The 14,405-nt window shown below is 45.4% G+C and overlaps 1 protein-coding gene across 1 annotated transcript; it reads right to left on the bottom strand.

Moving 5' to 3' along the window:
• Nucleotides 1-43: 43 nt before the first annotated feature.
• Nucleotides 44-11,230, bottom strand: cfhl5 (complement factor H like 5). The gene is made up of 8 exons (XM_045687889.1): nt 10,923-11,230; nt 9,915-10,097; nt 9,430-9,535; nt 2,011-2,087; nt 1,406-1,597; nt 1,125-1,310; nt 715-900; nt 44-434 (listed from the first exon to the last, which is right to left on the bottom strand). The coding sequence occupies exons 1-8, from the start codon at nt 11,035-11,037 to the stop codon at nt 232-234; spliced, it is 1,248 nt and encodes a 415-aa protein (XP_045543845.1). The 5' UTR covers nt 11,038-11,230; the 3' UTR covers nt 44-231.
• Between the last annotated feature and the right edge of the window lie 3,175 nt (nt 11,231-14,405).

Here is a 14,405-nt window from a genome sequence, read left to right as displayed (position 1 = left end):
CATGTCTAGTATAACACTGTTCCCCTAATAACAGACAAAATAATTGAGTATTCAAAACCAGAGGTACTTTATTGAAGTTCGGACTGACATAACGAACAACTCCTGTGAAATCAATGTTTCTTAGTTTATGCAAGCCCCAGAACAAATAGTTTGAGCAGACTATTGACAGGTTATTCATTGACATGTTTGTCCAACAAGTCTTTGCCCATCTCTTCCCGTAAACTGAAGCAACTATTGGCAATGAGGCAAGTTCATGACCCCATTTATACACTGCTGACGAAAAGCAACGCTACCTGGGCTCAGTCTAAGATGACCAATACACTTAAAAGTGATGTGATCCTTATGTTCGGCATAGAGTTTATTTTGATGTTCCGGAGGATATAGAAATTGGATGTTCTGTGTGTTCATCAACTGTTCATCCACAGTGCAGGGTTCTGAAACGGGAAGATGGTACAGGAATCAGCTTCAAGGGCCAAAGATGTTTAGTTGTTTTTCATTTTAATGAATGCCCATAGATCCTTGAGGAATGTCACTTGTCAATGCCTCAGGAGCATGGTTCAACAGTTACCTTTAAATTCTAGATGCATTTTAAAATAATAGTGAATCAGTTGATCTTGAATTCTATTCCTGGAAGTCATCCTTTCCGATCGTTAAAGTGAAGTTAGCAAGTGTGTGGTTAGGAATTGGGCGAATGTTATTTTAGTGAGAACTTACTCAGGCAGGTTATCAGTCCTGTCCAGATCCCGTCACGACATGTCTTGTACGCTGACGGGGGATCAAGGATGTGGTATTTCTGGCAGGCATATTCAACTGATTCTCCGTTTCTGAAGCGTTCTCTGGTACCGCCCATCGTGTCTCCGTTCATGAGATGTGGAGGTGGTCCACAGAAATCCTTGGGCTCTAGGAAGACATGGGTGACGTCAGAGAAATACCAGTGATAAAATGTACCAAGCTGCTTTTTTTTCCCCCAGCAAGAATAGTAGTCCAGAAAACTTTCCTTCCCTTTCAAAAATGCTTTATTTTGCAAAATGTTTTGTGATTTAGATATAATTGTAAATCAACTTTAAACAAAACTTGATTGTCCCATTTCCCAATGTGTCAAATCAATTAAAATACAATTTTACCTTCACAAATTGGAAAGGAGTGACTCCACTGTCCATTGGTTGAGCAGGTGACCTCTGATTCCCCCTTCAGCACGTGTTTAGAGTTGCTGCACTCAAACTGTAGCCTGTGTCCATACTTCATGGTGTTTTGGGGAATTCCTATCACGTTCACATTCTTAATCTTCTCTGCAGCTTCACAAGTCACATCTATTATGGAGGGATTTTTTTTTTTAAATTGCTGAATAGAGCACACACCTGATGTAACGGCTGAAGGTACATATTGTTGTCGATGAAATGTTTACCTTCACAGGTGGGGAAACGGCTGTTCCACATCCCCCCCGCGGCACACACTACCTGTGGGTTTCCCTTCAGTTGGTGTGCTGGGTTGGGGCAGCTGAACCTGAGCTCATGACCGTACTGTATAACACCATCATCATCTGGCAGACCGCTCACAACCACCCGTCCATCTGCAGCCTCGGGGACACAACTCACCACTACAGAGAAAGATCACATTGCAGGGTATTGTACAGTATAACTTCATGAACCCACCGAGTTACAGTGTAATGTGTATTGTATAAAGTAAGGTGTTATGCTGTACATACTATATTTAAGCAATAAGTCCTGAGAAAAATGGCCAATATATATTACCAATATACCACGGCTAAGGGCTGTTCTTAGACACAATGTAACACGGCGTGCCTGGAAACAGCTATTAGCTGTGACATATTGGTCATATACCAAAAACCCCCGAGGTGCATTTTTGCTATTATAAACTTGTTACAACGTTCGAACATTAAGACGTTTTTTGAGGGGGTTATACCCATGGTAAACGGTATGATATACCACGGCTTTAAGCCAATCAGGAGCCAAACTACCCAGTTTTAAATATTGAATGAATCATGTTTACCTTCACAGATGGGCAGGTGGTTGCTCCATCCTGACACCATACAGGTTCTGATGTCCATTTTGCTCACCATCTGATAACTACAAACATTAATAAAGTGATTAGGTGGTATTACGAAGTCTGACTTCATTAGCCGTGTTCTAAACTCAGCCCATACCAGACAGGCTGGATTCAACCCAATACTAGACAGGCTGGATTCAGCTACCTACTAAACAGGCTGGATTCAGCTACCTACTAAACAGGCTGGATTCAGCCCCATACTAGACAGGCTGGATTCAACCCCATACCAGACAGGCTGGATTCAACCCAATACCAGACAGGCTGGATTCAACCCAATACTAGACAGGCTGGATTCAGCTACCTACTAAACAGGCTGGATTCAGCTACCTACTAAACAGGCTGGATTCAGCCCCATACTAGACAGGCTAGATTCAACCCCATACTAGACAGGCTGGATTCAACCCCATACTAGACAGGCTGGATTCAACCCCATACTAGACAGGCTGGATTCAACCCCATACTAGACAGGCGGGATCCAACCCCATACTAGACAGGCGGGATCCAGACCCATACTAGACAAGCGGGATCCAGACCCATACTAGACAGGCTGGATTCAACCCCATACTAGACAGGCTGGATTCAACCCCATACTAGACAGGCTGGATTCAACCCCATATTAGGCAGGCTGGATTCAGCCCCATATTAGGCAGGCTGGATTCAGCCCCATATTAGGCAGGCTGGATTCAGCCCCATATTAGGCAGGCTGGATTCAGCCCCATATTAGGCAGGCTGGATTCAGCCCCATATTAGGCAGGCTGGATTCAGCCCCATATTAGGCAGGCTGGATTCAGCCCCATACTAGACAGGCTGGATTCAGCCCCATACTAGACAGGCTGGATTCAGCCCCATACTAGGCAGGCTGGAGTCAGCCCCATACTAGGCAGGCTGGAGTCAGCCCCATACTAGGCAGGCTGGAGTCAGCCCCATACTAGGCAGGCTGGAGTCAGCCCCATACTAGGCAGGCTGGAGTCAGCCCCATACCAGACAGTGTGGATTCAGCCCCATACCAGACGGGCTGGATTCAGCCCCATACTAGACGGGCTGGATTTAGACCCATACTAGGCAGGCTGGATTCAGCCCCATGCTAGGCAGGCTGGATTCAGCCCCATGCTAGACGTGCTGGATTTAGACCCATACTAGGCAGGCTGGATTCAGCCCCATTCTAGACAAGCTAGACTCAGCCCATGCTAGGCAGGCTAGATTCAGCTCAATACTAGACTTGCTGGATTCAACACATAATTGGCAGGCTGGATTCTGCTCCATACTAGGCAGGCTAGATTCAGCCCATACTAGGCAGGCTAAATTCAGTCCATTCTAGGCAGTGTGGATTCAGCCCCATACTAGACAGGCTGGATTCAGTACCATACTAGACGGGCTGTATTCAGCCACATCCTAGACGGGCTGAATTCAGTCACGTACTAGACGGGCTGGATTTAGCCCCGTACTAGACGGGCTGGATTTAGCCCCATACTAGACGGGCTGGATTTAGCCCCATACTAGACGGGCTGGATTCAGCCCCATACTAGGCGGGCTGGATTCAGCCCAATACTAGACAGGCTGGATTCAGCCCCATACTAGACGGGCTGGATTTAGACCCATACTAGGCAGGCTAGATTCAGCCCATACTAGGCAGGCTGGATTCAGCCCCATGCTAGACGGGCTGGATTTAGACCCATGCTAGACGGGCTGGATTTAGACCCATACTAGGCAGGCTGGATTCAGCCCCATACTAGACAAGCTAGATTCAGCCCATACTAGACAGACTAAATTCAGTCCATTCTAGGCAGTGTGGATTCAGCCCCATACTAGACAGGCTGGATTCGGCCCCATACTAGACAGGCTGGATTCAGTACCATGCTAGGCAGGCTAGATTCAGCTCAATACTAGACTTGCTGGATTCAACACATAATTGGCAGGCTGGATTCTGCTCCATACTAGGCAGGCTAGATTCAGCCCATACTAGGCAGGCTAGATTCAGCTCCATACTAGAAAGGCTAGATTCACCTCCATACTAGACTTGCTGGATTCAAAACATAATTGGCAGGCTGGATTCAGCCCATACTAGACAGGCTTGATTCAGCCCCATACTAGACAGGCTGGATTCAGCCCCATACTAGACAGGCTGGATTCAGCCCCATACTAGACAGGCTGGATTCAGCCCCATACTAGACAGGCTGGATTCAACCCCATACTAGACAGGCTGGATTCAACCCCATACTAGACAGGCTGGATTCAACCCCATACTAGACAGGCTGGATTCAACCCCATACTAGACAGGCTGGATTCAACCCCATACTAGACAGGCTGGATTCAACCCCATACTAGACAGGCTGGATTCAACCCCATACTAGACAGGCTGGATTCAGCTACCTACTAGGCAGGCTAAATTCAGTCCATTCTAGGCAGTGTGGATTCAGCCCCATACTAGACAGGCTGGATTCAGTACCATACTAGACGGGCTGGATTCAGCCACATCCTAGACAGGCTGGATTCAGCCACATCCTAGACAGGCTGGATTCAGCCCCATTCTAGACGGGCTGGATTCAGTCACATACTAGACGGGCTGGATTTAGCCCAATACTAGACGGGCTGGATTTAGCCACATATAAGACGGGCTGGATTTAGCCCCATATAAGACGGGCTGGATTCAGCCCAATACTAGGCGGGCTGGATTCAGCCCAATACTAGGCGGGCTGGATTCAGCCCAATACTAGGCGGGCTGGATTCAGCCCAATACTAGGCGGGCTGGATTCAGCCCAATACTAGGCGGGCTGGATTCAGCCCAATACTAGGCGGGCTGGATTCAGCCCAATACTAGGCGGGCTGGATTCAGCCCAATACTAGGCGGGCTGGATTCAGCCCAATACTAGGCGGGCTGGATTCAGCCCAATACTAGGCGGGCTGGATTCAGCCCAATACTAGGCGGGCTGGATTCAGCCCAATACTAGGCGGGCTGGATTCAGCCCAATACTAGACAGGCTGGATTCAGACCCATACTATTCAGGCTGGATTCAGCAAATGTAAGACAGCCTGGGTTCAGTTCATATTAGACAGGCTGGATTCAGTTCATATTAGACATGCTGGATTCCGCCCCATACTAGACGGGTTGGATTTCTCTACATACTAGACAGGCTGGATTCAGCCCCATATTAGGCAGGCTGGATTCAGCCCCATATTAGGCAGGCTGGATTCAGCCCCCTATTAGGCAGGCTGGATTCAGCCCCATACTAGACAGGCTGGATTCAGCCCCATACTAGGCAGGCTGGAGTCAGCCCCATACTAGGCAGGCTGGAGTCAGCCCCATACTAGACAGGCTGGATTTAGACCCATACTAGGCAGGCTGGATTCAGCCCATTCTAGGCAGTGTGGATTCAGCCCCATACCAGACAGGCTGGATTCAGCCCCATACTAGACGGGCTGGATTTAGACCCATACTAGGCAGGCTAGATTCAGCCCATACTAGGCAGGCTAGATTCACCTCCATACTAGACTTGCTGGATTCAAAACATAATTTGCAGGCTGGATTCAGCCCATACTAGGCAGGCTGGATTCAGCCCTATGCTAGACGGGCTGGATTTAGACCCATACTAGGCAGGCTGGATTCAGCCCCATACTAGACAAGCTAGACTCAGCCCATGCTAGGCAGGCTAGATTCAGCTCAATACTAGACTTGCTGGATTCAACACATAATTGGCAGGCTGGATTCTGCTCCATACTAGGCAGGCTAGATTCAGCCCATACTAGGCAGGCTAGATTCAGCTCCATACTAGAAAGGCTAGATTCACCTCCATACTAGACTTGCTGGATTCAAAACATAATTGGCAGGCTGGATTCAGCCCATACTAGGCAGGCTGGATTCAGCCCCATGCTAGACAGGCTGGATTCAGCCCCATACTAGACAGGCTGGATTCAACCCATTCTGGGCAGTGTGGATTCAGCCCCATACCAGACAGGCTGGATTTAGCCCCATACTAGACAGGCTGGATTTAGCCCCATACTAGACAGGCTGGATTTAGCCCCATACTAGACAGGCTAGATTCAGCCCCATACTAGACAGGCTGGATTCTCCCCATACTAGACAGGCTGGATTCAGCCCCATACTAGACAGGCTGGATTCAGCCCCATACTAGACGGGCTGGATTCAGCACCATACTAGACGGGCTGGATTCAGCACCATACTAGACGGGCTGGATTCAGCACCATACTAGACGGGCTGGATTCAGCACCATACTAGACGGGCTGGATTCAGCACCATACTAGACGGGCTGGATTCAGCACCATACTAGACGGGCTGGATTCAGCACCATACTAGACGGGCTGGATTCAGCACCATACTAGACGGGCTGGATTCAGCCCCATACTAGACGGGCTGGATTCAGCCCCATACTAGACGGGCTGGATTCAGCCCCATACTAGACGGGCTGGATTCAGCCCCATACTAGACAGGCTGGATTCAACCCATTCTGGGCAGTGTGGATTCAGCCCCATACCAGACAGGCTGGATTTAGCCCCATACTAGACAGGCTGGATTTAGCCCCATACTAGACAGGCTGGATTTAGCCCCATACTAGACAGGCTAGATTCAGCCCCATACTAGACAGGCTGGATTCTCCCCATACTAGACGGGCTGGATTCAGCCCCATACTAGACGGGCTGGATTCAGCCCCATACTAGACGGGCTGGATTCAGCACCATACTAGACGGGCTGGATTCAGCACCATACTAGACGGGCTGGATTCAGCACCATACTAGACGGGCTGGATTCAGCACCATACTAGACGGGCTGGATTCAGCACCATACTAGACGGGCTGGATTCAGCACCATACTAGACGGGCTGGATTCAGCACCATACTAGACGGGCTGGATTCAGCCCCATACTAGACGGGCTGGATTCAGCCCCATACTAGACGGGCTGGATTCAGCCCCATACTAGACGGGCTGGATTCAGCCCCATACTAGACGGGCTGGATTCAGCCCCATTCTAGACGGGCTGGATTCAGCCCCATTCTAGACGGGCTGGATTCAGCCCCATTCTAGATGGGCTGGATTCAGCCCCATACGAGACGGGTTGGATTCATCCCCGTACTAGACGGGCTGGAATCAGCCCCGTACTAGACAGGCTGGATTCAGCCCATTGTCATGATGTTGGCCTGTGGGTAAGGTTTATGACCCCCACCATAAATACCTTTCTCCCTTCCCCTCTCTTTCTGACCCTACTGAAGGACTTGAATAGCCTGTGTTAAATATAGAGAGTCTGGGAACATCAAACAAATGGGGAAAGGTACCACATATTTTGGTAATAAAACCAGTTGGAAATATGCTTGGGAACGTAATGAGTATGGATGTCAGTTCGGTTGTCATCTGAGACATTATGACTGATGACAGGACGACATAAACTGTACCTGAGAAAGTATACACCCTCTAGTTATCAGAGTAACATGGAATTGTTATGCAATTGAAATGTTTGATATTGAAATTGGTTGTTAGGAGATTAAATGTAATTTTAGCTTCCAAATGAGAGAATTGGGTTTTCATAAGGAAAGTGCCCTGCTTGATCAGTGGCCCACCCCTGTGAAGAGACAGGGGTTATAAATGATGAAACACATCCTTCCCCCTCTCCACTATATAAGCCTTTGACGAAAAGATAACCACATGTTCCAGTACGTGAGGTCTGCAGCCTCTACGTTAGAAGGACACACGTCAAGTATAGAACTAAGCCAACCTCGGCGTGAGCTTTGGTGGCAAATGGTATGAACTTTGAGCTTATTCACTACAGAAGTGATACTTCCTAGCCGTTGAGTTAGCAGCGGCCGCTGTAGACGGGGGCTAGGAAAGGACGGACGACGGATCCAGTCGAACAGACGGACAAAGATACCACCACGTATCCAATTTACCACCAGAGACATTCTTCCGAGGACAGGAAGATCTGTTGGCCAACCCGGACAGCATCTACGACCAATCTACCGAAGCGCAGCTCAGAGTAAATATTTATTGCATTTTCCTTTTCCAAATGGGCGGTAATTTAGAATGCATAAGATAATGTATTTACGATAGCATAGCTGCTGTTTCTTTGTTCCTAAATCTTCCCGCTCTTTCATTCAAGCCCAACCCCCTTTCCTTTGTGTAACCAGCCATCATGTATGACATCATTTGTATTCGGTGTATTTGTAATTCTGTGTGATTAGTTTAGGTATTTAGTAAATAAATAATTAAACCCAATTTTGTATTGCTGATTCAACTTGTTAGCCAGGGTTCGTGAAGATAGCCAAGAATTTACAACTTTCATTATGAGACTGAAAATAAGATAAGGGTTAATATTGACTGCTATCGATGTAAAGTATTACTAAGTATTTTAAGAGTTTATTTGGAAGATAACAGCTCTATAAACGTTCTTCCGTGGTGCCCCGACTTTCTAGTTAATTACATTTACATGATTAGCTTAATCAGGTAATATTAATTAGAGAAAGAATTTTATAGGTTAGCATGTCATATCACTTAATCCGGCATAGCCAAAGACATGACACCATACTAGGCAGGCTGGATTCAGCCCATACTTGCAGTCTCTACTCAGCCCCATACTTGACAGGCTGGATTCAGCCCATACTAGGCAGTCTCTATTCAGCCCCATACTAGGCAGGCTGGATTTAGCCCCATACTATAGACACGCTGGATTTAGCCCCATACTAGGCAGGCTGGTTTCAGCCCATACTAGACAGGATGGATTCAGCCCCATACTAGACAGGCTGGATTCAGCCCATACTAGACAGGCTGGATTCAGCCCATACTAGACAGGCTGGGTTACAGCCCCATACTAGGCAGGCTGGATTCAGCCCATAAAAGTCAGGCTGGATTCAGCCCCATACTAGACAGGCTGGATTCAGCCCCATACTAGACAGGCTGGATTCAGCCCCATACTAGACAGGCTGGATTCAGCCCCATACTAGACAGGCTGGATTCAGCCCCATACTAGACAGGCTGGATTCAGCCCCATACTAGACAGGCTGGATTCAGCCCCATACTAGACGTTTTGGATTCAGCCCCATACTAGACTGGCTGGATTCAGTCCCATACTAGACTGGCTGGATTCAGCCCCATACTAGACTGGCTGGATTCAGCCCCATACTAGACTGGCTGGATTCAGCCCCATACTAGACTGGCTGGATTCAGCCCCATACTAGACAGGCTGGATTCAGCCCCATACTAGACAGGCTGGATTCAGCCCCATACTAGACAGGCTGGATTCAGCCCCACACTAGGCAGGCTGGATTGGAAGGACAGAGGGCTATTGGCATGGGAGCTATTAACAAAAACATTTATCTTAAATAATAATGAAATGCAATCTTTAAAAAAAATAAACTTGCCCATCATTGCAAGTGTATTTGATAGTGGCCCCAAAGACAAAGTCATCCCCAGCGTGGATGCTGTAGTGGCCATTGGCAGTTTCATCAGGGAGCTCACATGGTTTAGCTAGATGTCAGGAAACAGCAGGAAAACAAGATCATGATACAGTATTTTAGAAAATGATGTCCAACAGATATTTTAGAGTGTTTAACTAAGCTATTATGGGGTTATGCTAATCATAACTGCTACTATAGCTATTTTGTTGATGTAAAATGTACTTACTACCACTGATAATGTGGTTGTCTCACTTAGCTATCTTAAAGGGATAGGGATTTTGGCAGTGAGGCCCATTATCTACTTCCCCTCATTGACAAAATCCCAAACTATCCCTTTAAGATAAATGCACGAACAATAAGTCGCTCTGAGTACGAACATCTGCTAAATGACTAAAATGTAATATGTATAATGACAATTTTGAATCTATAACATTTAAATAAATACTCACGATTGCATTTCCCCTGACGGAGCACCACCCACTTATTCTTCTTACACTGATAACTTATTCTGCCTGCTGGCACAAAGCCAAAGTTGCAGGAAAAGAGGACAATGTCGTCCTCTTTGTACTCTTCTTTGACGCTTTCCTCAGTGACCCTGGCATTGGGCACATTTGGAAGAGGTCCCCTGCACACTGACAGAGAAGCAGAGGAAAAACCTTTAGACAAATAGAGAGCTTGGGACTACAAGGTTCTATGTTGTTATTGACACAGCCTTGTTCTGTTCAATGTTCTCTACCTATATACTCTAAATACCCTAATTCATGCTGTTAAGTAAAAAAAAAATACAAGATCAAATTTGCTGACACCATTCAAACCAATGAGGGTTTGGAGTTTTAAAGCCAATTATCTCAGAATCTTCTTTTAGCCGATAGAACCTTCTAGTCCCAAGCATGGATCATCCCACAGCTCGATTACAGTAGTTTAGCACAAATATGTTTCAGTTCTGTGACATTTTCGGATCTGTATCAATACAACATTAAATCATGATGAATATTATTAGAAATTATGAGATTCATCTGCAGTGGAATAAGTTAGAGAGGAATTGGGGTTACATGAGTTGGAGACTAGGATTAAAACCTTTTAAAGGCACATTCTGCAAAATTAGCCATGGGAAGTAGCAGCACCCCCTGAAAAATGTAAAAACATGCAGTATATTTTTTTCTACACAAAAGTAGTGTGTGATCCTGGCCATTGCCACCCCCCCCCCCCCCGGACAAGAAAATTCACCCTGAATAACAAATCACGCTTATGTCTGCAAGATTTTCTGCTGGTTAATTGTTATTTCACTTACTTATATATTGACAATGAGCTAAATTATTAGCTATAATAAGAAATGTGAGTACATCAATTACGTTTACTCACTTTGTCTAGTCAGAGTCTTACAGAGCAATTGGTGGATACTAACACAATGTGGGAACTAGAAGCATGTGAGAAAGTGAAGGAAAACACATCCTTACCAGTCTGAGCTGATGAAGCATCCACATTCAGCCATACCACCAGACACAGCAGAGTCAGAGATGATTTCATGTTGATCAAATAGTAGATGCAGTAAAAATGGAAGGAATAGAACATAAATAAACAGTGTCTATCCCAAAGTTAATGTTTGTCTACAGAGTTCCAGCCCCCAGGGAGCACTGAAGAGAACCACTGTCCAGGGGGACTGACCCAAAATACTAGAATTCAATCAAACCTACATTGCGGGGAGGGGAAACACTGAGGAAAATGCTCAATGTAGGAACTGCATTGGTTCAGTCTATTAATTAATTGAGCAAATCAAAACAAATTTAAAAGTGCAAATCATTTGGTCAGCCATATAGAGACATATCTAATCTGAAGTGCATAGGTTTAGAGATAGAAAGACATTTAGACAGGTAGCAAATACTTTGAATGTTGATTGTAATGATGATAAGCTCCATTTGTAAGGTCATTGATGAATCACCAAATATGCTGAACAAATCTGTACTGACATAAACCTGTCTGTTTACTGTCTATTGACATAGCTAATGTTTGTTCCAGCAAGACAACCTTTTCCCGTCAAGCCGTATTTTCCAGGGGCAAAATGGGAGGGCCAAAATCGATTTAAAGTTAATGTTTTATTGACTTCTACACCTTGAGAGCATGCCAGGGTTTACCCCACATTAACCTACCAACTCAACAAAACACACAATGTTACATTTAACTTTTTCTTGCATATGAGAATTGAAGGTCAATGTTCCTGCCTCAATGTGTAGAATGCAAAGAACACATCTATGACACTCAGCAACGATGATGCAGTTGAAATACTTGGCAAGGAACACAAGGACATTTTACTAGATATTGTCTGGCTGCTTTGATATTGTAAAAAAAATACGTTATGTATCTTTATAGTGAACTTTGATCATGTCAATCCCAGCACCACTAACTTCCCACTGGGCACACACTGGTTGAATCAACGTTGTTTCCATGTCATTGAAATTAAATTGAACCAACGTGGAATAGATGTTGATTTGGCGTCTGTGTCCAGTGGGATGAGAAGGCTTGATGGTGTGTGGGATAATATTCCAGGGAACAATTAAAATAATAAATATTAGATTAGAGTAGATTTGTTTAGATTAGAGTAGACTAGATTCGTTTAGATTAGAGTACATTGTATAAGAGTAGATTAGAGTAGACTAGATTCGATTAGAATAGATTAGATTTTATTAAATTAAATTAGAATCAGAGGCACTTTAATGTTGGACAATCATGAAGCTGAAAATAATTTAAGAAAACTATTGACAGGGGTTATTCATTGACATGTTTGTCCAACAAGCCAGTGGCCATCTCTTCCCGTGAGCTGAAGCCACTATTGGCAATGAGGCAAGTTCATGACCCCATGTATACACTGCTGACGAAAATCAACACTTCCTGGGCTAAGTCTACTATGAGCAGCACACTTAAAAGTGATATAGTCCACATGTGTGACATAGTGTTTAGTTTGATCTTTCTGAGGATGCATGAATTGGATTTTCTGTGTGTTCATTAGCTGTTCATCCACAGTGCAGGTTTCTGAAACGAGAAGATGGTACAGGAATCAGTGTGTGAAAATGTCCTGAAGATCAGGTGGCATTACAGTTGGGCCCCGTTCCAATTTGCTCCCTCACTCCAATCCCTAGGCCCTTATTATCTCCCCTGGCTAGTCAGAGATCACAGAGGGGCTTTGAAAGGGAATTGATCCCAACAATCCACCATGATCTGTGAATGGGAGTGAGCATGGGCATAGCATAGGGATGTGAGCGAGTGATTGGATATGAATCAGGCAAATGTTGTTTCAGAGATATAATTAACTCAGGCATGCCATCTCTCCAATCCAGATCCCACTAGGACACGTCTTGTAGGATGAAAGGCTATTAAGGGTGTAGTAAGACTGGCATTCATAATGAACTGATTCTCTGTTTCTGTAACATTCTCTGGTACGGCCCATCGTGTCGCCGTTCATGAGATGTGGAGGTGGTCCACAGAAATCCTTGGGCTCTAGGAAGACATGAGTGAGGTCATAAAAGTACTAGTGATTTAATGTACCCAGCTGCTTTTTTCCCAGCAAGAATAGCAGTCCAGGAAACTTTCCTAGTTTCCAAAATGCTTTATTTTGCTTAATTTTGTGTGTGAGTTGGAAATAACTGTAAATCTACTTTAAACAATAAATAACTTGGTTGTGTTGCATTATTTTCCCAATGTGTTAGATCAATACAAATACTATTTACCACAACAAATTGGAAAGGAGTGACTCCACTGTCCATTGGTTGAGCAGACGACCTCTGGTTCCCCTTCAGAACGTGTTTAGGGTCGCTGCACTCAAACTGTAGCCTGTGTCCATACTTCATGGTGTTGTTTTGGAGAACTCCTAACACATTCACATTATTAATCCTCTCTGCAGCTTCACAAGACTCTGTGAAGAGAGAAAAGACTCTGGGGGAAAAAGAGAGAAAAATCACTAAATTGCGGAATAGATCAAATCAAATGTAATTTGTCACATGCGCCGAATACCACAGCTGTAGACCTTACTGTGAAATACTTACTTACAAGCCCCTTAACCAACAATGCAGTTCAAGAAATAGAGTTAAGAAAATGTTTACTAAATAAACAAAATAAATAGTAACACAATAAAATAATACCGAGGCTACAGTAGCAAGTCAATGTGCGGTGGTACAGGTTAGTCGAGGTCATTAGTACATGTAGGCAGGGGTAAAGTGACTGCAAAGATAATAACAGCAAGTAGCAGCAGTGTAAAGACAAAGGGGTAGGGGGATGGGGGGCTGTCAATGTAAATAGTCCTGGTGGCCATTTTATTAATTGTACAGCAGGCTTAGGGGTAGAAGCTGTTAAGGAGCCTTTTGGACCTAGACTTGGCGATCCAGTACTGCTTGCCGGCTTGAGAGGACAGTATATGACTTGGGTGACTGGAGTCTTTGACAATTTTTTGGGCCTTCCTCTGACACCGCCTAGTATATATGTCCTGGATGGCAGGAAGTTTGGCCCCATTGATGTCCTGGGCCGTACGCACTACCCTATGTAGTGCCTTATGGTCAGATGCCGAGCAGCTGCCATACCAGGCGGTGATGCATCCGGTCAGGATGCTCTCAATGGTGCAGCTGTAGAACATTTGCACACCTGAAGTAATGTGTTGTTGTCCGTAAAGTGATTTGCTTTGTTTTTGCTGACCTTAAATGTTTACCTTCACAGATGGGGAAACGGCTGTTCCACATCCCCCCCGCGGCACACACTACCTGTGGGTTTCCCTTCAGTTGGTGTGCTGGGTTGGGGCAGCTGAACCTGAGCTCATGACCGTACTGTATAACACCATCATCATCTGGCAGACCGCTCACAACCACCCGTCCATCTGCAGCCTCGGGGACACAACTCACCACTACGGAGAAAGATCACATTGCAGGGTGTTGTATAGCCTATAACTTCATGAACCG

The sequence above is a fragment of the Salmo salar genome, chromosome ssa10 (genome assembly GCF_905237065.1).
Source record: "Salmo salar chromosome ssa10, Ssal_v3.1, whole genome shotgun sequence".
Classification (NCBI taxonomy): Eukaryota; Metazoa; Chordata; class Actinopteri; order Salmoniformes; family Salmonidae; genus Salmo; species Salmo salar.
The sequence above is the reverse complement of the archived record's forward strand: the minus strand, read 5'-3'. Positions and strand labels throughout refer to the sequence as shown.